Here is a 25,647-nt window from a genome sequence, read left to right on the forward strand (position 1 = left end):
TGCTCAATTCACTTGTAATCAGGGAAGTACAGACACTCATATTCAATAACTTAAGGGATTCAATATTGGTGCAATGATGGAGCAACAATCTAGCAATATGTGAAACACAGTATACACAGCACTTCTAGATATGCACCTTTGAGTCTCAACTCTTCAAAGAAATAAGAAAACGGCTTTCAGCGACTGTGAAGCTGGGGAGGTCCCGGCTGGGAGAAGGACATCGGATCTCATTATCCTCCCAGCCTTTCGACCCTCCCCCAAAGCCCCTCAATAAAATGGCTTGATTCCAAAAAAAATAAAAATAAGAAGAAAAAAAAAAACGCACAAAATGGTATTCAATATAGCATTTTTATTACAATGAAAAATCATTTTGTCCTAATCACTGTTTAATAGAATATTTAAGCATGTTTAATACATACATTATCAAGCACAAGGCTGGAATCTTTTCCATTCTATAGAAAATCACTAGCCTTCCGTTCAAGCAGGAAGCTGATTTCAGAGTATAATGTGAGCTGCAAAAGAAAAGTGCCCTTCCTCACCCCTTCCCAACACAATCACTCACCATGTCTGAAATGACATCCTTGAAGACATTCATTGTGGTTATGGTAGCATCTACCAAAGTGGTTCACATTCTAAAGGTGTTAAAAGGTATTTGGAGTGAGAAGTGCACAATGAAGTAAATTTGAGATACACTATGTTAAATGAAAATTTCTTTAATACATCTTTCAACAAGCTGATAACGTGTACTTGGATTTCCCCCAGAAGCAGATGCTTTATCCTTCGTTTCATTTACACTTTTTCCCAAGATACCTTTTTTCAAATATCATCAAGGACTAGTATTCCTTGAAACAAACTTGTGGAGAATGTTGGTTAAACACTGGTCTTCTGGAGATACTTTGTACTTGGGAAAGGCAAAACACTGGCCTATTAGTGAAGACTGATTTTGTAAGAAATTCTAAATATAACTATTTAGAATTATGAAGAATAGAATTTTCATAAGTGAAGCTGGTCTAGATTTTGCTCCTTATCTTCATCTAGTTTTGTATCAGATTATTTCACCTGTGTAAAATTAATTGGTAAAATCTTGTTAAGGATTATCTATTCTTAAGGTTTTTACCTACACAACTATCACAATTTTTCCTTAAACAGGAACTTCGTACACAGACACATTTATTTGTTGGTCTGTGGGTTCTAGAGCACAGTCAATTGTGATAACATACTTAGAGAAGAAAATGTAATCCCTCTATATTTTTACACATATTGGAATATATATAGTACATACAGTGTTACCTTATAATTAAAAGGAAAATTTATTGATAATCTGTAATCACTTTTATCATCATTAATGCTGAATGTTTATATTTCATTTTCTTTTCCTTGATTAGACCTGCCAAGATACAGTCATTAACATTGGAAGTCTACTAGTGTCTAATCTCTTAATTTCTACTTTCAATTGTTCTTTGCTTCTCTTGTGTTGGTTTTACTTTGTTCTGTTTCTTGTTTCTTGACATAAATGCTTATTCATTCCTTTAATACATTTATCTATGTGACAGGCCCAGCACTGATTGCTGCAGGTAAGTGAAGAAGATGAAGACTGGGTCCACAAACGAAGTTTCCTTAATGCATTCAGGGGCACACATTTCTCACTGAATAGAACTTTGGTTACATCTGACAAATTTAGATATGCAGGCATCTCATTAACAATCATTTCTTAAGTAGTGTATAATTTCAGCTTTGATTTTAAATATTTTATTTCAAATACATAAAAAAGTAAAAATGTTAGAACAATGAACCCTCCATAAACAGCCACTCTACTTCAGTAATTATCAACATTTTGCTAATCTACTTTCTAGCTCTTTGCCAATTCGCTACTTTCTTTTTCTTTTGCTGGAGTTATTTTAATGCAAATCTGGGTATCTTATTTCATATATATGTATCTCTAACACATAGGATGTTCTATCTTTTAATAACCACATTGACATTATCATCCCTAACAAAACTAATATTTCTAAGAATCATTTAATACTCAGTGCATGTCCACATTTCCCCCAGTCTCCAAAATGTTGTTTTACATTTTGTTCAATCTGGGTCCAAATAACACCCACATATTGAATTTAGTTGATATGCCTCTTGTCTTTTTAAATCTGTTAACAGTGCCCTTCTTTTCTTTTTCATGCCACTCATTAGTTGAAGAAATCAGGTCATTTGTTTTGTAGAATTTTACACATTCTGGATCTGCTTGGCTGTTTCCTTGCGGTGCCATTTACTTTTTCATCTATTTCCCAAATTCTTGGCTTTAAAATTTTTTTTGATTTAAAGGTTTGATTCCTTCAGTTCATTATTTTGGCAATAAGACTTCATAGGTAGTGGTATGTACTTCCTAATTGCATTGTATCAGGAGGTGCCTATTGTCTGATAGTCCCACCTTTATAGAGGTTAAAATTGAATAAAGGGCTCAGAGGTGGTCAGCTTGATAAATCCAATATAACGTTCTCACTATAAACTTTTTCCCAAATAGTTTTAATATCCACTGAAGATCATTTTCTGGACCCATTATTCCATTAGGAACTAGAAAATTTTTCTAATCCTATCAATTTTTCTGTATTTACTGGTGAGATTTCTTAAATTAAAAAAAAATTAATTTGATGAGCTTTGGGTGACTCTGAAAGTTGATTCACATGGGAAAAGCAAAATAAATACTTATTTTTCCCTTTATTTATTGGTTTTCAGAATGATGAGTTGGTACCCAAGCATTTTCTATAACAGCCATAACTGAGTAAACTATCAAACTGCTATTGGGGTCATGTGAAAAGACCCAACTCCCACTGGCTGAAGATGGGGCAATTTGAGCATCAAAATGTATATTGACTGTAATGGAATGTTTTCTTTCTTTTATACAAGAGTATCATACACACACACACACACAATTAAATTTCCAAGTGGTTAGTTCCTTTATGCCACCTTTTTGATAATTTCTAATTAATTGAATGGTGGTCAGAGATGAGGGATTATAAAACATTTACTCTTTGGAATTTATTACGGGAAAATAATTTCATATTTCTCTTTGATTCTTCTAATAGTTGTACTCTTAACAACCTCATATTCATGAAATTCATAAGGTTTCTTTTCAGCATGAAATTTTGGATGCAGCTCAAGTGATGAAGAACTTCTCACATTCAATATAACCTCCTAGATTTTATCCAGAATAAATTATCTTAAGTTTAGTAAGTGCTGAGCAGTGACAGGAGGCATTTCTACATTTATTACTTCTATAGGATATTCCTTTCATATGAATTCACTAATACTAATGATGTTAATAACAACTATAGGTAATATTTACAGAAAACATGCTTTGTGGCTGCTATTTTTCCAAGTATTAACTACTCACTCCTCACAAGAATTCTATTACATGATGTAGCAGGCTGACTCTGAATTGGCCCAAGTGGTCCCTTCCTCCTGGTATTCATACTCTTGTGTAAGCCTGTTCCCTTGAGTGTAGGGTGGCCTAGTTCCTTGCTTCTAACCAAAAGAAGATAGCAAAGGCGATGAAATAATGTCATTTCAATGATTAGATTACACAAGATGATAGCTTCTTTGATGCTAGCAGCCTCTTGCTTCCTTGGCTTTCACACTCTGAAGAAGTAAGCAGCCACCTTGAAGAGGCCCATGTAGCAAGGAACTGAAGTCAGCCTTTAGCCAATAGCCAGCTAGAAACTGAGGACCTCAGCGCAACAGCCCTCAGTGAATTAATTTGGTCAACAACCACATGAGGTTGGAAGTGGATCCCTTCCCCAGCTGAGCCTTCCGATGAGACTCAGCCATGGTTGAAATCTTGATTTTAGCTTTGTGAGAGGCCCTGAAGCAGAGGACCCAACTAAGTTATGCCTAGACTCCTGACCCACAGAAACTGAGATAATGTGTATTATTTTAAGCTACTAAGTTTGTGGTAATGTATTACACAGCAATAAATAACTAATATACATAAGTACTACTATCACCATTTTACAAGTGAGCAAAATGAGGCACAGAAATTTAAGTACCTTATCTAATAACACACTGGTAATAAAGGGGTGAAATGGCAATAATGATAGATAAGGCTAAAGATTTTCCTGCATTCATTATACTATTTCCTCATATAAATTTGCTGAAGATAAACAATGTTTGAATGGTGGTGGAAGGTTTTAAAGCAACAATTTTTTCTGAAATATAAACTTTTTAATGCTTAGTTATGAGCATGAAATAAATTTTCTCAAAAATGAATTTTCTGATGTTCTGTAACATAATGTACATTTGAAAGCCTTCTTGTATTAAATTCCATTATGAATTTTCTGATGCTGAGTAAGGTGTGAATGTTGTCTAAAGGCCTTCTTACATTCCTTACATTTGTAGGGTTTCTCACCAGTATGAATTCTCTGGTGTTGAGTAAGAAAAGAATAAAGTCTAAAAGCTTTACCACATTCCTTACATTCATAAGGTTTCTCTCCAGTATGAATACTCTGATGTTGAGTAAGCTGTGAGAGCAGTCTAAAAGGCTTTCTACATTCCTTACATTCATAAGGTTTCTCACCAGTATGAATACTCTGATGTTGAGTAAGTTGTGAGAGTAGTCTAAAGGCCTTCCCACATTCTTCACATTCATAAGGTCTCTCACCAATATGAATGCTCTGATGGGAAATAAGTTGTGAGTAACTACTAAAGGTCTTCCAACATTCCATACATTCATAGGGTTTCTCACGAGTATGAATTCTCTGATGGCGAACAAGTTGTTGCCTTAATCTAAAAGTCTTCCCACATTCTTTACATTCATAGGGTTTCTCACCAGTATGAATACTCTGATGGACAGTAAGCTGTTGGCATATTCTAAAAGCCTTTCCACATTCCTTACATTCATAGGGTTTCTCCCCAAAATGAATTTTCTGATGTATTCTAAGGTCTGGACCACATACGAAGGCCTTCCCACATTCCTTACACTCATAGAGCTTCTCAGAAGTATGAAGTCTCTGATGTCGAGTAAGGTGTGTACACTGCCTAAAAGTCTTCCCACATGCCTTACATTCATAGGGCTTCTCACCAGTGTGAATTCTCTGATGTCGAGCAAGCTGCTGATGTACTCTAAAGGCCTTTCCACATTCCTTACATTCATAGGGCTTTTCACCAGTATGAAGTCTCTGATGTTGAGTAAGTTCTTGGAGGACTGTAAAGGCCTTCCCACATTCCTTACATTCATAGGGTTTCTCACCAGTATGAAGTTTGTGATGTCTAATAAGGTGTGCACGCTGTCTAAAGGCCTGCCCACATTCTTTACATTTGTAAGGTTTTTCACCAGTATGAATTCTCAGGTGTTGACTAAGTGTTGAGCGACGAATAAAGGTCTTCCTACATTCCTTACATTCATATAACTTTTCTCCATTATGAATTCTCTGATACTCAGCAAGAAGATTATGCCTTTTGTAAGTGGACATTTTTTCAGAAGCAATTTTCACTTGCCCAAAATATCCCTCTTGTGGTTCCTTTTGCCCCTCAATCTTGCTTTTGCATTCCCAATCATTTCTAAAAATGGAGTCCTGAAGGCCATAGCTTTTAATTCTTTCCATTATCTCCCACTGGAATGAATATATTTCATAAATGTCCTTTCCTGGAGATAAAGTATTGGTCCTGTATCTGGACTCCAAGTCTGAAAGAAAACAAGAAAGCAAATACACGCTGTTTTCCGGTTCCAGAAGAAAGAAAACTATACAGAAATAAAAAGCACCTAAAATAATGCCTATTACTGAAACTGAGCAGGACCCTGTGGGGCTCCTGGGCACAGAAGTCTTTCTGTGTCCCCCATTTCTTTGTTTGCAGGGAACAGACTCCAGCCTCCATGACCTTCCCTGAGTTCCAAAGGGCAGATTTGAACAGCTGCTCATCAGGGAAGGGAGGGGATGCAGAAACAAGGAAGGAGCAGCCAAGAAACAACAGTACAGCCTTGGGGGTGGGGGTGGGGGTCCTGGTTCCACCTCAAGGGATACACATAACAGTAACTTTGAGCTCTTCTGCAGAACTAAAACCCCTACCAAACGGAAGACGTTCCAGAGAGAAAGTCACAGTTTGATAACCTCGAGAAGCTCATCAGGAGACAACCTGAGGCCAGATTAAAGGAATACAGGCCCTGCACACACTCTGATCCTTATCAGCAACCCCACCCTTGAACCACTGCTATAAAACTCCTCACCAAATCCTCCTGGGTTGGGACACACAGTTTTTGAGGCACTAGCCTGCTGTGTCCCCCTTTGCCTGGCAAAGCAATAAAGCCATTCTTTTCTACTTCACCCAAAACTCCATCTCCGAGATTCAAATCGGCACTGGTGCACAAAGGCTGAATTTTCAGCATCATTACCAGTGAATGGATTAGACATCTCTAGAAGATAGGCATTCCTGCTACAATAACACATATGTGTACCTAAAAAAACCTATCTTCTGTAAAATTACACACCAAAAATTACAGTTTATGGGGAAAACAGGGCTGGAGAAGAACACTCAAATCTACCAATTTTATCGGCAGAGCACTAACAAATATAATAATTGATATCTCAAGAGATAACCTGAAAGGCAGCTCAACACAGCTGAAGGCTGCATCATGGATATTAAAATGCACACACAAAAAACTGAAAACACTGGATTTCAGGTGCTGAGACACTGTACATGAAAATAAAGCCCTGAGCCAGTGAGGCTACCATTAAGATGGAAATAGGATGAAGTGAAACCTGTCATCAGCTAGGAGACATGCAATGTTGATGGTATCCATGTCTGGGGAGGGAGCCCTGAATGTAGGCATTTATTATTAATTTTCTTAATATAGAGGTGTAAGGGCTCTTAACAATAAAGTATCAAATTAAAGGCTTTTGCCTTTCCTGCTGAATGTTATAAATCTATTTCTACTATTCTGGCAGAATAGTACTATTCTACTATTCAACTAGGAAAATTACCTGTGAAACAACAAAGTTCCACATTATACTGATATCATTCCCTACTTCATATCATTACTAAGCTAATTTGTATTACAGATTATTAACTGTATTATGGAACAGACTATATTCTCATACATTTCAAAACAAGGCAAAGGAAACAGAGAATAAAGAAAGTTCAGGAATGGAGGTGAGGTTGGTGATTAGGGAAACAGTGTGAATCAGTGGAGGCCTGATTTAAGTGTGTGTAAGAATCACCTAAAGGTCTGTTAAAACTATACAGAGATATGTTTGACTGAAACAAGATCTACAGGACTAGTTCCTGCACGTTTTTGTTTTGTTCTTATTTATATCTGACAATAAATGACCGTTGCTGATCAATGTTTGAGTCTCTCTACTTAAACGTTTTCAATGATTTCTCTTTACAATTAGAATAAAATAGAAATACCTGAGCATGAATAAGCCTTCTGCTTATCAACTCCTCTCCCATTTACTCTCTCTGTTCATGCCATAAAGGCCTCTTTTCAGCTCACAAAATGCACTGTTTAATGTTTAATGCAACTGTTGCCATTAAATAGGGCTCTTGACAGGTTGCTCCTTCTTTGAGAAATCCTCTGACTTTGCGTGGTTGACTTCTCTTCATCCTCAGATCTCTAATCAAAAATCACTTCTTCAGAAAAGATATTCCTGTTGATCCTGTTTAAGTCTAGGCACTTTATGCTCTATCCCAGCAACGTGTTGCTCGTCTCTATAACACTTTTCTCAATTTTGGAATAACATATTTATTAATTTTCTCACTTGTTATTCTGTTAGTCTCTTACCCCTAAGTTTTCCCAGTGGTAGAAACGATTCTAAGTTCACTTACTATTGAATAAGCAACCCCAAATTCACAATAGATGTTACTCATTTAATTCCCACAATTATGTAATCACTAACAAATATGTACATCTGTCTCTAATCTTTTTTTATTTTATTTCTGGCTGAGTTGGGTCTTCGTTGCTGCATGCGGGCTTTCTCTAGTTGCAGTGAGCAGGGGCTACTCTTTGTTGTGGTGCATGGGCTTCTCATTGCAGTGGCTTCTCTTGCTGTGGAGCACAGGCTCTAGGCATGCAGGCTTCAGTAGTTGGGTCACGCGGGCTTCAGGAGTTGTGGCATGCAGGCATCAGTAGTTGTGGCACGTTGGCTCAGTAGTTGTGGCTCGTGGGCTGTAGAGTGCAGGCTCAGTAGTTGTGGTGCATGGGCCTAGCTGCTCCCCAGCATGTGGGACCTTCCCAGACCAGGACTCAAACCAGTGTCCCCTGCACTGGCAGGTGGATTCTTAACCACTGCACCACCAGGGAGGCCCTGCCTTTAATCTTTTATACTGTACTACAATGACTTGCTTATCTCCACCGGAGTTCATACGATTACTACATCGGTGCTACATTTACTCAAACACTTGCTCTTCCATATCTTCCCTAGGTGCTCCTCTCCAATCCCACATAGCCGCAGCAACTTTCATACTTCCCAGAGAACGATCTCAAATATTTTTCAATCATGCTAATATTGACAGGCTTATTAAATCCTGAGCAAAAAGGCATGTGTAGATATTGAGTACAGCAGAATGGCTGTCAACTACGGAATGGGATTTGGTATCACCTGAGTGCAAGAGAGTAAAAATAAAGGCTATGTTAGATGTGAGCGTGCAGACAGTGACCCAGATGGGGGACTTGAGTGAAGAATATCTAAATGCAAATGAAGTAAGAAAAGAGATGGGAGGAGATGGGATAGGAGAGATAGGAAAGTATTTTTCTGTGACTACAGTATAAATGTATAAAACTGTTAAAATGACTCAAACCATAGCCTAATCACTGTGAAACAAAATGAGAAATAAAATCATAAAACCAAGAGACATCTTCACTTCCGAATTTTAAAACTATTTACTAAATTTTAAAAATTGAAGAATTTCTAGAATATTGAAAACACCACATTATCAAGAATCTATGAAATACAGCTACAGATCTTAGAAGAAAATTCATCAATACATTTAAATAATTAGAGCAATAGAAATGAAAGAAAAAAATATATGAGTATCCCACTCAAAAATTAAGAAGAGGGGCTTCCCCGGTGGCGCAGTGGTTGAGAATCCGCCTGCCAATGCAGGGGACACGGGTTCGATCCCTGGTCCGGGAAGATCCCACATGCCGCGGAGCAACTAAGCTTGTGTGCCACAACTACTGAGCCTGTGCTCTAGGCCCGTGAGCCACAACTACTGAGCCCACGAGCCACAACTACTGAGTCTGCGCGCCTAGAGCCTGTGCTCTGCAACAAGAGAAGCCACCACAATGAGAAGCCCATGCACTGCAACGAAGAGTAGCCCCCGCTCGCCACAACTAGAGAAAGCCCACGCACAGCAACAAAGATCCAACACAGCCAAAAATAATAAATTAAAAAAAAAAATTTTTTTAAAGAAAAAAAAAGGAAAGCATTCAAACAAAATAAAAAATAGCAACTAGGCATCAGAGCACATCTTGCAAGCAGAAGCACTGACTACCTTTGTTCTGGACTATCATTTTGAGAATGTTTGTATAACAAATACCCTTGGAAGGTAGAAATACTCTCTGTAAATCAACATACAGGTTTGCTAACTGTTCAATATAATAAAGGTAGTACCTCCCTCAAAGCAAAGGTCATGCGTATGTATTGCCCATTATGAAAGATTTGGGTTCTCTAAACTCCAGGCTCTCTCCCATAAGGCAGCTCACTGAACGTTCAGTTATCTACCTGGACCATCCGTATCACCCCCATGGAACTTGTGGGCAAAGAGGAACAAGGCAAATATGTTGATGTTCATGCTGCTTGTTGTGCTTTGAGCAATAAAATCCTTTGCCTTTGGCTTAGGAGTCTTGTGTCTTCTGCCAGCAACCATGACACTGCTGTAGGCTACTTGTTAGCTTGCAAGTAGGGTAAAATTTCAGACCCTTTACACTTCTTGACACTAACAAATTATTAATAAAACAGAATATTTTGAAAATCGTAAGGAACTACTATGGCAATAAAGGGTAATTTTCTAAGAAAATATAGAGAAAGTAGTCAAAGACCTTCTCCAAAAACTATCTTGAAGATTATCAAAACTTTAGAAAGCATGTAGCCCAATATTTAAAGTAGCCCAGCATGTTAAAAAAAAGAAAAAAATTCCAAGTTATTTAAAATTTTTTATTTATTTTATTTTTGGCTGCGTTGGGTCTTCGTTGTTGCAGGTGGGCTTTCTCTAGTTGCAGCAAGCAGTGGCTACTCTTCATTGCAGTGTGCAGCCTTCTCATTGTTCTTGTTGCGGAGCACGGGCTCTAGGCGCTCAGGCTTCAGTAGTTGTGGCTCGCAGGCTCAGTAGTTGTGGCTCACAGGCTCTAGAGCGCAGGCTTAGTAGTTGTGGTGCACGGGCTTAGTTGCTCCATGGCATGTGGGATCTTCCTGGACCAGGGATCGAACCCGTGTCCCCTACAGCGGCAGGCGGATTCTTAACCACTATGCCACCAGGGAAGCCCCCTAAATTATTTTTAAGTGAGTTTAAAAATGAAATCTAAACCTAGTAAAGGAAAGCTACATGCCAATATCACTTATAAAAATTCATTCCAAAACTCACAGCACACTAAAAGAAAATATATCATAACTAACTGTGGCTTACCCTGAGAATGGAAGGGCAGTTCAACATTAGTAAATCTACTAAAAAATTTATAATATTAATTATTCTTTTTTTAAATTTATTTTTATTTTTTTGGCCACATGGCATGTGGAATCTTAGTTACCTGACCAGGGATTGAACCCATGCCCCCTGGATTGGAAGCATGGAGTCTTAACCACTGGACTGTCAAGGAAATCCCTATAATATTAATTATTCTATTAAAATTATACACTTATTTCTAAAGACACTGGAAAGCCATCTGACATTAACTCAGCACTCATTATTTATAAAAAAAAGCACTCAAAATAAAAGGAATATACAGTTACTTTCTGAACATGATAAAAAATATATTTCTTGGCCCAAAAGCTAGATTTAACCTAGTGAAGAAACACTGGGAGCATGAGGAGACTTAGGAACTGTTTTAAAAATTGATTGTGGTGGTAGTTACATAACTATATACATTTATTAAAATGCCTAAAACTGGATACTAAAAAGAGTGAATTTTAATGTATGTCAATTATATATTCATCAATAAACTGAACTTTTTAAAGTATTTTAAAAATGTAAACACGAAAAAGATGTAGATTCCCACTAACTTATAAAAATAATGCAATCCTCAGGGAGTATGTGGAAAATTTCTGTACCTTCCATTCAATTTTGCTGTGAACGGAGACTGTCTATGAATGAAGTCTATTTCAAAAAAATGAGTGTGAAGTGTCTTGTCTCTCTAACTCACCTATATTCTACTTCTGTTTTCTGGTTCTGAAATATTTAATTATGAACTCTAAAAGTCATTTTTCTTTTTGCCCAAACTCTGTTCCAAAAATTAATTTGTAATGGCTTTCTTTAGTCACCAGATTATCACCTAGAATGGAAAAAGCCTGTAGGTCAGAGATATAAGTGGCCTAATGCAATGCAATAATGCTACAGTGATTCGAATTAAGGATCAACACTACACTTTAAATCCATTTGTGTAAATGGCTTTTAAGTATATGGTTTATTATTTTTTTAAATTTTTTATTAATTAATTATTTTTGGCCGCCTTGGGTCTTCATTGCTGTGAGCGGGCTTTCCTTAGTTGTGGCGAGCGGGGGCTACTCTTTGTTGCGGTGTGCGGGCTCCTCATTGTGGTGGCTTCTCTTGTTGTGGACCACGGGCTCTAGGTGTGTTGGCTTCAGCAGTTGTGGCATGTGGGCTCAGTAGTTGTGGCTCATGGGCTTTAGAGTGCAGGCTCAGTAGTTGTGGTGCACAGGCTTAGTTGCCCCACGGCATGTGGGATCTTTCCGGACCAGGGCTCGAACCCGTGTCCCCTGCATTGGCAGGTGAATTCTAAACCACTGAGCCATCAGGGAAGCCCTTAAGTATATGTTTTAAAAGGATTAGCGAAATATTTTTGTTTGGGGCTTTCTACACAAATATATAGGTACTATTGATAAACTGGGGTAGCTGACGCCCTAAATCCAGGTCAACCTCCACGAGATTACACTACACAGTCCCTATTTATTAGGTAACACAAGCAGACCCCAAAACATGGAAAGTCTGGAGGATGTCTCAGCAGGGCAACCAAAGAGATCAGGATATGACTCCACCTGAGCTGCAAAATTCTGAGACCTCCTGGACGAAGTGCTGCTACTGCTTTGGAGAAAGCAGCTTTCAGAGAAATCAGCACCATGTGGTTCCTTCCTGAGAGATCCCAAAAGCATAAGGGGGTGGCCATAAGGTGGCTTGCAGTTTTAACTGATACTCTGTGATTCTGAATCCCAGTGGAAAATTCTACTCAACAAGAGGAAGAAGAAAATAATTTATTCTCCTCTAGAACTAGAAAGTTAGTCTTTTATCAGAATAATATGCCAGTCAAATGATTGATTTCTTTCTTATAATGTTCCTTAGAAATGCAATCTTGCTGTAAGATCCAACAGATGCACTTTATGCAAACAGAGAGGTAGAATGAAATTAATGCAATCCAAATTAAAAATACCAATGAATTTTTTTTTCTAGAATTAGACATGTTAATTCAAAAATCCATATGGAGAAATAACCAAGAATTTTTTAAAAACTGGAAAAGAAGAGTAATAAGAAGGGAATACCCCAAAGGTTAGTAGAGGCACACTAAAAAGCTCCAGTAATTATAGAGGGACTTCCCTGGTGGTCCAGTGGTAAACAATCCACCTTCCAATGCAGGGGATGCGGGTTTGATCCCTGGTCAGGGAACTAAGATACCACATGCCACAGGGCAACTAAGACTGTGCACCACAACTACTGAGCCTGTGTGCCTCAACTAGAGAGCCCGTGTGTCACTAACTACAGAGCCCACACGCTCTGGAGCCTGCGCGCCACAACTACAGAGCCCACGTGCCCTGCAGCCTGCACACCACAACTAGAGAGAAGCCCAAGTGCCACAACAAAGAGCCTGCGTGCCACCAAAAAAAGATCCCGCATGCCTCAACGAAGATGCTGTGTGCCTGCAACTAAGACCCAACGCAACCAAAATAAATAAAATACAATACATATTTAAATAAATAAATAAATAAATAAATAAATAAAATAATATTGACACTGATGACAAAAACCTGCATTAAAATATTAAAAAAATTTCAGGTTAAACATATTGTTGAGAAGCAAGAACTACAATCCTGCAGCCTGTGAAACAAAAACCACATTCACAGAAAGATAGACAAGATGAAAAGGCAGAGGGCTATGTACCAGATGAAGGAACAAGATAAAACCCCAGAAAAAAACTAAATGAAGTGGAGATAGGCAACCTTCCAGAAAAAGAATTCAGAATAATAATAGTGAAGATGATCCAGGACCTTGGAAAAAGAATGGAGGCAAAGATTGAGAAGATACAAGAAATGTTTAACAAAGATCTAGAAGAATTAAAGAACAAACAGAGACGAACAATATAATAATTGAAATGAAAAATACACTAGAAGGAATCAATAGCAGAATAACTGAGGCAGAAGAACAGATAAGTGACCTGGAAGACAGAATGGTAGAATTCACTGCTGTGGAACAGAATAAAGAAAAAAGAATGAAAAGAAATGAAGACAGCCTAAGAGACCTCTGGGACAACATTAAACGCAACAACATTCGCATTATAGGGGTCCCAGAATGACAAGAGAGAGAGAGAAAGGACCCGAGAAAATAACTGAAGAGATTATAGCTGAAAACTTCCCCAACATGGTAAAGGAAATAGCCACCCAAGTCCAGGAAGCGCAGAGAATCCCATACAGGGTAAACCCAAGGAGAAACACGCCAAGACACATAGTAATCAAACTGGCAAAAATTAAAGACAAAGAAAAATTATTGAAAGCAGCAAGGGAAAAATGACAAATAACATACAAGGGAACTCCCATAAGGTTAACAGCTGACTTCTCAGCAGAAACTCTACAAGCCAGAAGGGAGTGGCATGATATACTTAAAGTAATGAAAGGGAAGAACCTACAACCAAGATTACTCTACCTGGCAAGGATCTCATTCAGATTCGATGGAGAAATCAAAAGCTTTACAGACAAGCAAAAGCTAAGAGAATTCAGCACCACCAAACCAGCTCTACAACAAATGCTAAAGGAACTTCTCTAAGTGGGAAACACAAGAGAAGAAAAGGACCTACAAAAACAAACCCAAGGGCTTCCCTGGTGGCGCAGTGGTTGAGAATCTGCCTGCCAATGCAGGGGACACGGGTTCGAGCCCTGGTCTGGGAAGATCCCACATGCCACGGAGCAACTGGGCCCGTGAGCCACAATTACTGAGCCTGCGCGTCTGGAGCCTGTGCTCCGCAACAAGAGAGGCCGCGATGGTGAGAGGCCCGCGCACCGCGATGAAGAGTGGCCCCCACTTGCCGCAACTAGAGAAAGCCCTCGCACAGAAACGAAGACTCAACACAGTCATAAATAAATAAATAAATAAATAAAAGAACGTGAATTTCTTTAAAAAAAAAAAAAAAAAAAAAAAACAACAAACCCAAAACAATTAAGAAAATGGTCATAGGAGCATATATATCGATAATTACCTTAAACGTGAATGGATTAAATGCTCCAACCAAAAGACACAGGCTTGCTGAATGGATACAAAAACAAGACCCATATATATGCTGTCTACAAGAGACCCACTTCAGACCTAGGGACACATACAGACTGAAAGTGAGAGGATGGAAAAAGATATTCCATGCAAATGGAAATCAAAAGAAAGCTGGAGTAGCAATACTCATATCAGATAAAATAGACTTTAAAATAAAGAATGTTACAAGAGACAAGGAAGGACACTACATAATGATCAAGGGATCAATCCAAGAAGAAGATATAACAATTATAAATATATATGCACCCAACACAGGAGCACCTCAATACATAAGGCAACTGCTAACAGCTGTTAAAAAGAGGAAATTGACAGTACCACAGTAATACTGGGGGAGCTTAACACCTCACTTACACCAATGGACAGATCATCCAAACAGAAAATTAATAAGGAAACACAAGTTTTAAATGACACAACAGACCAGATAGATTTAATTGATATTTACAGGACATTCCATCCAAAAACAGCAGATTACACTTTCTTCTAAAGTGTGCACGGAACATTCTCCAGGATAGATCACATCTTGGGTCACAAATCAAGCCTCAGGAAATTTAAGAAAATTGAAATCATATCAAGCATCTTTTCTGACCACAATGCTGTGAGATTAGAAATGAATTACAGGGGAAAAAATGTAAAAAAACCCAAACACATGGAGGCTAAACAATACGTTACTAAATAACCAAGAGATCACTGAAGAAATCAAACAGGAAATCAAAAAATATCTAGAGACAAATGACAATGAAAACAAGACGATCCAAAACCTATGGGATGTGGCAAAAGCAGTTCTAAGAGGGAAGTTTATAGCTATACAAGCCTACCTCAAGAAACAAGAAAAATCTCAAATAAACAATCTAACCTTACACAAAAAGGAACTAGAGAAAGAAGAACAAACAAAACTCAAAGTTAGCAGAAGGAAAGAAATCATAAAGATCAGAGCAGAAATAAATGAAATAGAAACAAAGAAAACAATAGCAAGGATCAATAAAACTAAAAGCTGGTTCTTAAAAGAAAAAGAAAAAAAGCTGGTTCTTTGAGAAGATAAAGAAAATTGATAAACCATTAGCCAGACTCATCAAGAATAAAAGAGGACTCAAATCAATAAAATTCGAAATGAAAAAGAAGTTACAACAGACACCGCAGAAATACAAAGCATCCTAAGAGACTACTACAAGCAACTCTGTGCCAATAAAATGGACAACATGGAAGAAATGGACAAATTCTTAGAAAGGCATAACCTTCCAAGACTGAACCAGGAAGAAATAGAAAATATGAACAGACCAATCACAAGGAATGAAATTGAAACTGTGATTAAAAATCTTCTAACAAACAAAAGGCCAAGACCAGATGGCTTCACAGGTGAATTCTATCAAACATTTAGAGAAGAGCTAACACCCATCCTTCTCAAACGCTTCCAAAAAAGTGCAGAGGAAGGAACACTCCTTAACTCATTCTATGAGGCCACCATCACCCTGATACCAAAACCAGACAAAGATACTACAAAAAAAGAAAATTACAGACCAATATCACTGATGAATATAGATGCAAAAATCCTCAACAAAATACTAGCAAACAGAATCCAACAACACGTTAAAAGGATCATACACCATGATCAAGTGAGATTTATCCCAGGGATACAAGAATTCTTCAATATATGCAAATCAATCAATGTGATACACCATATTAACAAATTGAAGAACGAAAACCATATGATCATCTCAACAGATGCAGAAAATGCTTTTGACAAAATTCAACACCATTTATGATAAAAACTCTCCAGAAAGTGGGTATAGAGGGAACCTACCTCAACATAATAAAGGCCATAGACGACAAACCCACAGCAAACATCATTCTCAACAGTGAAAAACTGAAAGCATTTCCTCTAAGATCAGGAACAAGACAAAGATGTCCACTCTCACCACTATTATTCAACATAGTTTTGGAAGTCCTAGCCACGGCAATCAGAAAAGAAAAAGAAATAAAAGGAATATAAATTGGAAAAGAAGAAGTAAAACTGTCACTGTTTGCAGATGCCATGATACTATACATAGAGAATTCTACAGATGCCACCAGAAAACTACTAGAGCTAATCAATGAATCTGGTAAAGTTGCAGGATACAAAATTAATGCACAGAAATCTCTTGCATTCCTATACACTAATGATGAAAAATCTGAAAGAGAAATTAAGGAAACACTCCCATTTACCACTGCAACAAAAAGAATAAAATACCTAGAAATAAACCTACCGAGGGAAACAAAAGACCTGTATGCAGAAAACTATAAGACACTGATGGAAGAAATTAAAGATGATACCAACAGATGGAGAGATATACCATGTTCTTAGACTGGAAGAATCAATATTGTGAAAATGACTATACTACCCAAAGCAATCTACAGATTGAAAGCAATCCCTATCAAATTACCAATGGCATTTTTTACGGAACTAGAAAAAAAAATCTTAAAATTTGATGGAGACAGAAAAGACCCCGAATAGCCAAAGCAGTCTTGAGGGAAAAAAACGGAGCTGGAGGAATCAGACACTCTGACTTCAGACTATACTACAAAGCTACAGTAATCAAAACAATATGGTACTGGCACAAAAACAGAAATACAGATCAATGGAACAAGATAGAAAGCCCAGAGATAAACCCACGCACCTATGGTCAACTAATCTATAACAAAGGAGGCAAGCATATACAAAGGAGGCAAGGATATACAATGGAGAAAAGACAGTCTCTTCAATAAGTGGTGCTGGGAAAACTAGACAGCTACATGCAAAAGAATGAAATTAGAACACTCCCTAACACCATACACAAAAATAAACTCAAAATGGATTAGAGACCTAAATGTAAGACCGGACACTATAAAACTCTCAGAGGAAAACATAGGAAGAACACTCTTTGACATAAATCACCACAAGATTTTTTTTGATCCACCTCCCAGAGTAATGGAAATAAAAACAAAAATAAACAAATGGGACCTAATGAAACTTCAAAGCTTTTGCACAGCAAAGGAAACCATAAACAAGACAAAAAGACAGCCCTCAAAATGGGAGAAAATATTTGCAAATGAATCAATGGACAAAGGATTAATCTCCAAAATATATAAACAGCTCATGCAGCTCAATAGTAAAAAAACAAACAACCCAATCCAAAAATGGGCAGAAGACCTAAATAGACATTTCTCCAAAGAAGACATACAGATGGCCAAGAGGCACATGAAAAGCTGCTCAACATCACTAATTATTACAGAAATGCAAATCAAAACTACAATGAGCTATCACCTCACACCAGTTGGAATGGGCATCGTCAGAAAATCTACAAACAAGAAATGCTGGAGAGGGTGTGGAGAAAAGGGAACCCTCTTGCACTGTTGGTGGGAATGTAAATTGATACAGCCACTATGGAGAACAGTATGGAGGTTCCTTAAAAAACTAAAAATAGAATTACCATATGACCCAGCAATCTCACTACTGGGCATATACCCAGAGAAAACCATAATTCAAAAAGACACATGCACCCCAATGTTCATTGAAGCACTATTTACAATAGCCAGGTCATGGAAGCAACCTAAATGCCCATCAACAGACGAATGGATAAAGATGTGGTACATATATACAATGGAATATTACTCAGCCATAAAAAGGAACGAAATTGGGTCATTTGTAGAGACGTTGATGGATCTAGAGACTGTCATACAGAGTGAAGTAAATCAGAAAGAGAAAAACAAATACCGCATGTTAACACATATATGTGGAACCTAGAAAAATGGTACAGATGAACTGGTTTGCAGGGCAGAAATTGAGACACAGATGTAGAGAACAAACGTTTGGACACCAAGGGGGGAAGTGGCGGGTGGTGGGGGTGGTGGTGTGATGAATTGGGAGATTGGGATTGACATGTATACACTGATGTGTATTAAATGGATGACTAATAAGAACCGGCTGTATAAAAAAAATAAAATAAAATTCAAAAATTAAAAAAAAACGACAAAAAATATTGTTGATAACAATATTATGTACTTAAATAAAGTAAATTAGGAGATATGTAAATTTCATTAGGCCCCATCAGCCTTTCTTGACGAATTCAATAAAGAATAAATTAAGAAAAGCAAGAGAGACCTGGAAAGAAGAAAAAACAAAACTAAGTCATAACAATTGGTATGAGTATTGAACCTTTTTAACTCTATGACTAATATTAACAAAATGTGTTAATAATGTGAGAATTAGGGTTACAGAACATAATTTACATGTTATTTGCTCTAAAATATAGAAATACTATAAGAAGAGGTGGGAAAGAGACTTCTGTTTCTGGCTATGACGGAGAAGCTAGTTTTAGACTAACCCACCCAAGACAACTGAAATGGTTAATTAAAATAATTGTTTGATGATAATAATTAAAAACCAAAGCAGCCAGGACTAGACAGCCAACGTCCTGGAGAGAAAGCAAATATGTTGAATTAAGCCAACACTCTGCATGGAATTTCCCCTGAGGTATTTGCTGACTCTCAAACTGAGCATCAATCACGGCAATGATGTTAAGCAGAAAGTAACTTCTAAAAGGCTAAAGGTCCAAGTAGAGATGTTGGCAGTCTCAAAGTGCTGGGGAGACAGAAATTAGAGTCCAGATCCCCCTAAAGAGGAAGTTTCCTAATAATCATCCCAGACTTTCAGCTAAGACCCCAGAAGAGCTACAAACAGGCAGTAAACAGACTATTCTTAAATGGATGAAGTTGATCAGCCCATGCTCTGTATGCTTACCAGAGGCAAATTAAATCATCTCTGAAGAAAGACAACATATTGTTCAGAAACAGTATCATTCAGAGCCTCTAAAAATTTTCAAACACAATGTCCAGAATTCGACTATAAATAATCAGGTATAAAAGACTGGAGAAAAATGACTAAAAAACCAAGGGGTTAAGCAGACAACAGAAACAGACCCAAGCTATTCCAAAACTGTGATTAATATTCCAAGAAAACAGGGACTTCCCTGGTGGCGCAGTGGCTAAGACTCCACGCTCCCAATGCAGGGGGCCCAGGTTCAATCCCCGGTCAGGAAACTAGATCCTACATGCATGCTGCAACTAAGAGTTCGCATGCCACAACTGAGGAGCCTGCGTGCCACAACTAATGAGCTGGTGAGCCGCAACTAAGGAGCCCATGTGCCACAACTAAGGAGCTGGGGCGCCACAAGTAAGGAGCCCTAGAGCCACAACTAAGGAGCCCTGGAGCTGCAACTAAGGAGCCCGCCTGCCACAACTAAGGAGCCCACATGCTGCAACTATAGAGCCCACGAGCCACAACTAAGGAGCCCGCCTGCCACAACTAAGGCCCCACACAACCAAATAAATATTTTTCAAAAATTCCAAGAAAACAGATATAAGATGGAGAATTTAACCAGAAGTGGAATTCATTAAAAATATCCAAATAGAATTTTTATAACTTAAAAATACAATAACTAAAATTAAATATTTAACAGATAGCTTTATGGGAATTCCCTGGCAGTCCAGTGGTTAGGACTCCATGCTTTCACTGCCAAGGGCGCAGGTTCAATCCCTGGTTGGGGAACTAAGATCCTGCAAGCTGCACAGAGCAGCCAAAAAAATAAATAAATTTTTTTAAAAAATCCCTTTGCCTAACCACAGAGCCTAAAGATTAAAAAAAAAAATTTAACAGATAGCTTTAACAGCAGATTAGACTTAGTAGAAATACTAAAGGAAGTTCTTCAGGAACAGAGAAAATGATTCTAAACAGAAGGATTACAATGCAGAAAAGAAAAAAGACCACTGTAAAAGGTATGTGTGTAGGTAAATCTAAATCAATACTGATAATATTATATAAATTAATACTCTGTGAGGATTTAAATGTATATAGAATTAAGATACATGACAACAATGGTACAAAAAGTAGAGGATACATAAAAGGAATTTAAGTGTTCTTAATATCTCTACAATATTGGGAAAGATATAAAGGAACTAATTTAAGGTACAATGTAGTAAGTGAATAATGCATGTGTTAATCTCTAGGGCAACTAGGAAAAATAGAAGTATGTATAACTAACACACTCAAGAGGCAAAAGCTAAAATAAAAATACTTGATTAATCAAAAAATAGGCAGGAGACAGTAAAAAGGAAGAAAGAACATGTTGAACAAACAGAAAACACTAGGAAGACAGTAGATTTAAACCCAAATATATAAGAAAATTACTTAAATGTAGATGTATAAAATACACCAATTAAAAGACAAAGATACCCCTTATCTACATAGGGGGGAGGAGGCTGTGTGAGGAGTCCAATCCGGGTAAAGAGGACATCCACTTGTGGGGGGAGCCTTGTACAGGTTGTTGGGGAGTTCCAGTGAGAAAAGGAGAGGATCCAGACAGAGGAGCAGCCCAGCATCTTCTGGGGAAACCCACCATGAATCTAGTATCTGTCATTCCACCAGTACCATTCAAATTAAAACCACTATCAGGGACTTCCCTGGTGGCACAGTGGTTAAGGATCTGCCTGCCAATGCAGGGGACACAGGTTTGAGCTCTGGTCCAGGAAGATCCCACATGCCATGGAGCAACTAAGCCCAAGGGCCACAACTACTGAGCCTGCACTCTAGAGCCCACAAGCCACGTCTACTGAGCCTGCGTGCCACAACTACTGAAGCCCCTGCACCTGGAGCCCGTGCTCCACAACAGGAGAAGCCACCACAATGAGAAGCCCGTGCACCGCAACAAGGAGTAGCCCCCACTCGCCGCAACTGGAGAAAGCCCACGTGCAACAAGACCCAACGCAGCCATAAATAAATAAATAAATAAATAAACAAACGAATGAATGAATGAATAAATTTTTTAAAAACCCACTACCATATTCCACTGGAACAAATGAAATAGCCTCCTAATTGGTCTTCCTACTATCCATCTTGCCCCCATTCGATCTATTCTCCATAGAGTGATAATTATAAAACAAATCAGCTCATGTCATTCCCCTGCTCAGAAATCTCCAATGACTTTCTATCACACTTAAAAGTCACATGCCAGGAGTTCCCTGGTGGCCTAGGGGTTAGGATTTCAGGCTTTCACTGCTGTGGCCCGGGTTCAATCCCTGGTTGGGGAACTGAGATCCGGCAAGCGGTGCAGCAGGGCAAAAAATAAAAATAAAGTCACATGCCTTCCCCTATGACATACAAACTTCTACGTGATTTAGCCCTTGCCTGACTTTCTGCCTTCATCTTGTTATTCTACTTTTCACTTACCTTTTGAATAATCATCCTGGTCTTCTTGCTGTTCCTCAAACATCAAAGCCTTTGTTCCTCCGACCCAAGACCTCTGCATTTACTGTTCCATTACGACTGCTCTTGCTTCTTGCTTTAGATATTCATATGGTTTGAGCTCTTTTTTCATGTCTCCACTCGAATATCACCTCCACAAAAAGCCCCAACCACCCTAAAACAAACCTGTCTACACCTGCCAATTTCTATCCCTTGTTCTTCTCACTTTTCTTAATAACACTTGTCACTATATAATACTGTTTATTCATTTACTTGTTTACTTAATGTCCCTTCTCCTATTAAAATGTAAACAACAAGACTGCTGGGAACTACCACTCTTGCTCACAATTGTCCTACTGGTGTCTAGGACAGTGCTTGGTTCAGACTGGGCACACAAGTATTTGCCGAATAAATGAATGAACACATTTTTAGGCAAGCAAATATATATATACTAGTTAGACTGGAAAGAAACTGGATCCCATATAGATATTGCTATGGACCAAATTGTGGCCCTCCAAAATTATACATTTAAGCCCTGACACCCAATGTGACTGTATTTGGAGAAAGTGCTTTTAGGAGGCAATTAAGGTTAAATGAAGTAGTAAGGGTGGAGTCCTAATTCACAGGACTGGTGGGTAGAATAGGATAGGATAGGACTGGTGGTCTTACAGGAGGAAGAGAGAGATTGTGCTCTCTCTCTTCACCATGTGAGGACAGTGTGAGAACAGAGTCATCTGCAAGCCAGGAAGAGAGCCCTCGTCAGGCCCCAAGATGCTAATCTCAGACTTCTAGCCACCAGAATTATGAGAAAATACATTTCTGTTGTCTAAGTCACTCAGTCCATGGTATTTTGTTATGGCAGCCGGAGCTGCCTAATACAGATTTAGATATAGATGAATTGTAGTCATTGATCAAGAAAAAAGAGTAGCTCCTCTCTTTGTCAAATCTTTTACCTATCACCCCCAACAGGACATTTTTTATTTACTTTTATTTTGAAATAACTGTAGATTCACAGGAGGTTGCAAAGAAATGTACAGGAAACTCTCATGCAGGCTTCACCCAGCCCCTTTCAATGTTAACATCTTACAAACTATAGTACAATATTCAAACCAAGAAATTACCCTTGGTATAATCCATAGGGCTTACTTAGATTTCACCAGTTATACATGCCATCACGTATGTGTATGTATATAGTTCTATGCAATTTTATCACATGTGTAGCCTTGCATAACCACTACCACAATGAACATACTCAACTATATCATAACCACAAAACTCCCTTGTGTTATTCCTTTATAGCCCAACCATCTCCTCCCCTCCCTACATTCCTAACCCCTGGCAACCACTAATCCATTTCCCATCTCTATAATTTTATTATTTCATAAATATTAGACAATTAGAGTCATACAGTATATAACCTTTTGTGATTGGTTTTTCTCACTCTGCATAATTTCCTTGAGGTTCATCCAAGTCGTTGTGTGTATTAATAATGTATTCCTTTTTGTTGGTGAGCATTATTCCATGGTATGGATGTACCATTTACCCATTTTTTAATTGGGTTGTTCATCATTATAGTGTTGAGTTGTAGTGTAGAGACTGGATACTGGTCCTTTGTTTTACTACTATTTTCTCTCAGTCTGTGACTCACCTATTCATTTTTTTATTAGTATATTTTGATAAGACAAAGTTTTTAATTTGGATAAATTGTGACTTATCAATTTTTAATTTTTATGGTTATTGCTTTCTCCTAAGAAACCTTTGCCTACTACCAAGTCATTCCCCTATGTTTTCCTCTAAAAGCTTTATATTTCTCATATATAAAATGTATACTTAGTTCTTAAATTTTCATTTTATTTTTTATACTTAGCTTTTATATTTTGTGTTTAAGATTTTTTAATGTTTAGTTTTTATATTTATGTTTAAAATACATCTCAAATTAATTTTGGAATGAGACAGAGTTCAAGATTTTTTTCCAGCTATTCCAGCATCAGTTGTTGAAAAGACTTTCCTTTCTCCACTAGAATGCTTTGATGCCTTTGTCAATAAATAAATGACCCTTTAAGTGCATGTGAGGTCTACATCTAGGGTCTCTGTTCTGTTTGTTGATCCTTAGCCAATACCATAATGTCTTGATTATTAGAGTTTTATAATATATCTTGAAGTATCTTGAAGTCATGTAGTCTAAGTTCTATAATATGTTCTTCCTTTTTCAAGACTGTTTTAGACATGCTAAGTCCACTGCTTTTCCATATAAATTTTAGAATCAGCTTGTTAATGTCTACAAAAAAAAAAAAAAAAAGGTTCCTAGGATTATGACTGGAATTGTGTTGAATCTATACAATTGACATTTTTACAATACCGAGTCCCCATCCCCAAAATGGTATCTTTCTATTCATTAGGTCTTCTTTTATTTCTCTTAGCAATGTTCCATCATTTTTATTATAGAGGTTTTACACATTTTGTGAAATTTATTCCTTAGTATTTTGTTTTTTTGACACTACTGTAAATTGACTTAATTGACTTTAATTTTTCTTAATTGACTTTAATTTTCTAATTTTTTTCACTCTTAGTTTATAATAACACAATTGATTTTTGTAGCTCAACCTTATATCCTGTGATCTTACTGTGATCTTCACTTACTGCTTTGAGCAGCTGTTATTTTGATTCCTTACAATTTTCTAAGTATATAATTATGCCATCTCCAAATAGTTTTACTTCTTCCTTTCTCATCTTTATAATATCTCTTATCTCTTTTTGCCTTATTGCAATGCTAGAACCTTCAATACAATGTTAAGTAGAATTGGGGAGACTGGGCATCCTTGCCTTGTTCACAATCTTGGGGGAAACTCTTCAATCAAGTATGATGAAGTTTATGATGTAGTATTTTTTCAGCAGATGTCCTTTATCAGATTGAGGAAGCTCCCCTCAGTTTCTAGTTTCCTGAGAATTTTTATCATGAATGGATGTTGAATTTTGTCATATGCTATTTTTACATCTATGGAGATGATCACATGGTTTCTCACATTTCTGTTAATATGATAAATTACACTGATTAATTTTTTAATGTTAAACTAAGCTAGGGTTTTCCTGGGATAAACCCTACTTGGTCATCATTTTTATATATTGCTGGATTTAATTTCCTGATATTTTTTAAGCATTTTATATCTATATTCACAAAGGATAGAAATTACCAAAGGGAAAAAAATTATAGACTTATATCCTTCATGAACTTAGTAAAAGAGTTATAGTAGTCTCATAAAATGAGTTGGAAGGAGTTCTTTCTTTTTCTGAAGGAATTTGTGTAATACTGTAATATTACTTCCTTAAATATTTAATAGAATTCACCAGTGAAACCATCTGGGCCTAGCATTTTCTTTCTGGAAAGACTTCTGATAATGGATTCAATTACTTTAGCAGATATGAAATTATTCATATTTTCTTTTTTCTCTTGTGTCAGGTCTGGTAAGCTATATTTTTCAAGGAATTTTTCCATTTCATTTAAGTTGTCAAATTTACTGACATAAAGTTATTCATGGTATTCTCTTATTATTTTTTTAATGGCTGTAAAATGTGAAGTGAAAACCTCTCTTTCATTCCTGGTATTAGTAATTTATGTTGTCTCTCTTTCTTTCTTGATTAGTCAAGCTGGTGTTTATCAATTTTGTTGATCTTTTCAAGAAATCAACTCTAAGTTTTATTAATTTTCA

General features: G+C 37.3%; 1 protein-coding gene across 7 annotated transcripts in view; it reads right to left on the reverse strand.

Moving 5' to 3' along the window:
• Window positions 1-334: 334 nt before the first annotated feature.
• LOC132354350 (zinc finger protein 14 homolog) overlaps window positions 335-25,647 on the reverse strand; it is a 54,889-nt gene continuing 29,576 nt past the window's right edge. For 6 of the 7 annotated variants that reach the window (XM_059906288.1, XM_059906286.1, XM_059906287.1 and 3 more), the window contains one exon: window positions 335-5,674. In XM_059906288.1, coding sequence (XP_059762271.1) covers window positions 4,308-5,674 — 1,367 coding nt within the window. In that variant the 3' untranslated portion in view covers window positions 335-4,307. Of the gene's footprint in view, window positions 5,675-21,925; window positions 22,337-25,647 lie in introns of those variants that run through there. The other variant, XM_059906290.1, reaches the window with a different exon arrangement.

The sequence above is a fragment of the Balaenoptera ricei genome, chromosome 19 (genome assembly GCF_028023285.1).
Source record: "Balaenoptera ricei isolate mBalRic1 chromosome 19, mBalRic1.hap2, whole genome shotgun sequence".
NCBI classification, from domain to species: Eukaryota; Metazoa; Chordata; class Mammalia; order Artiodactyla; family Balaenopteridae; genus Balaenoptera; species Balaenoptera ricei.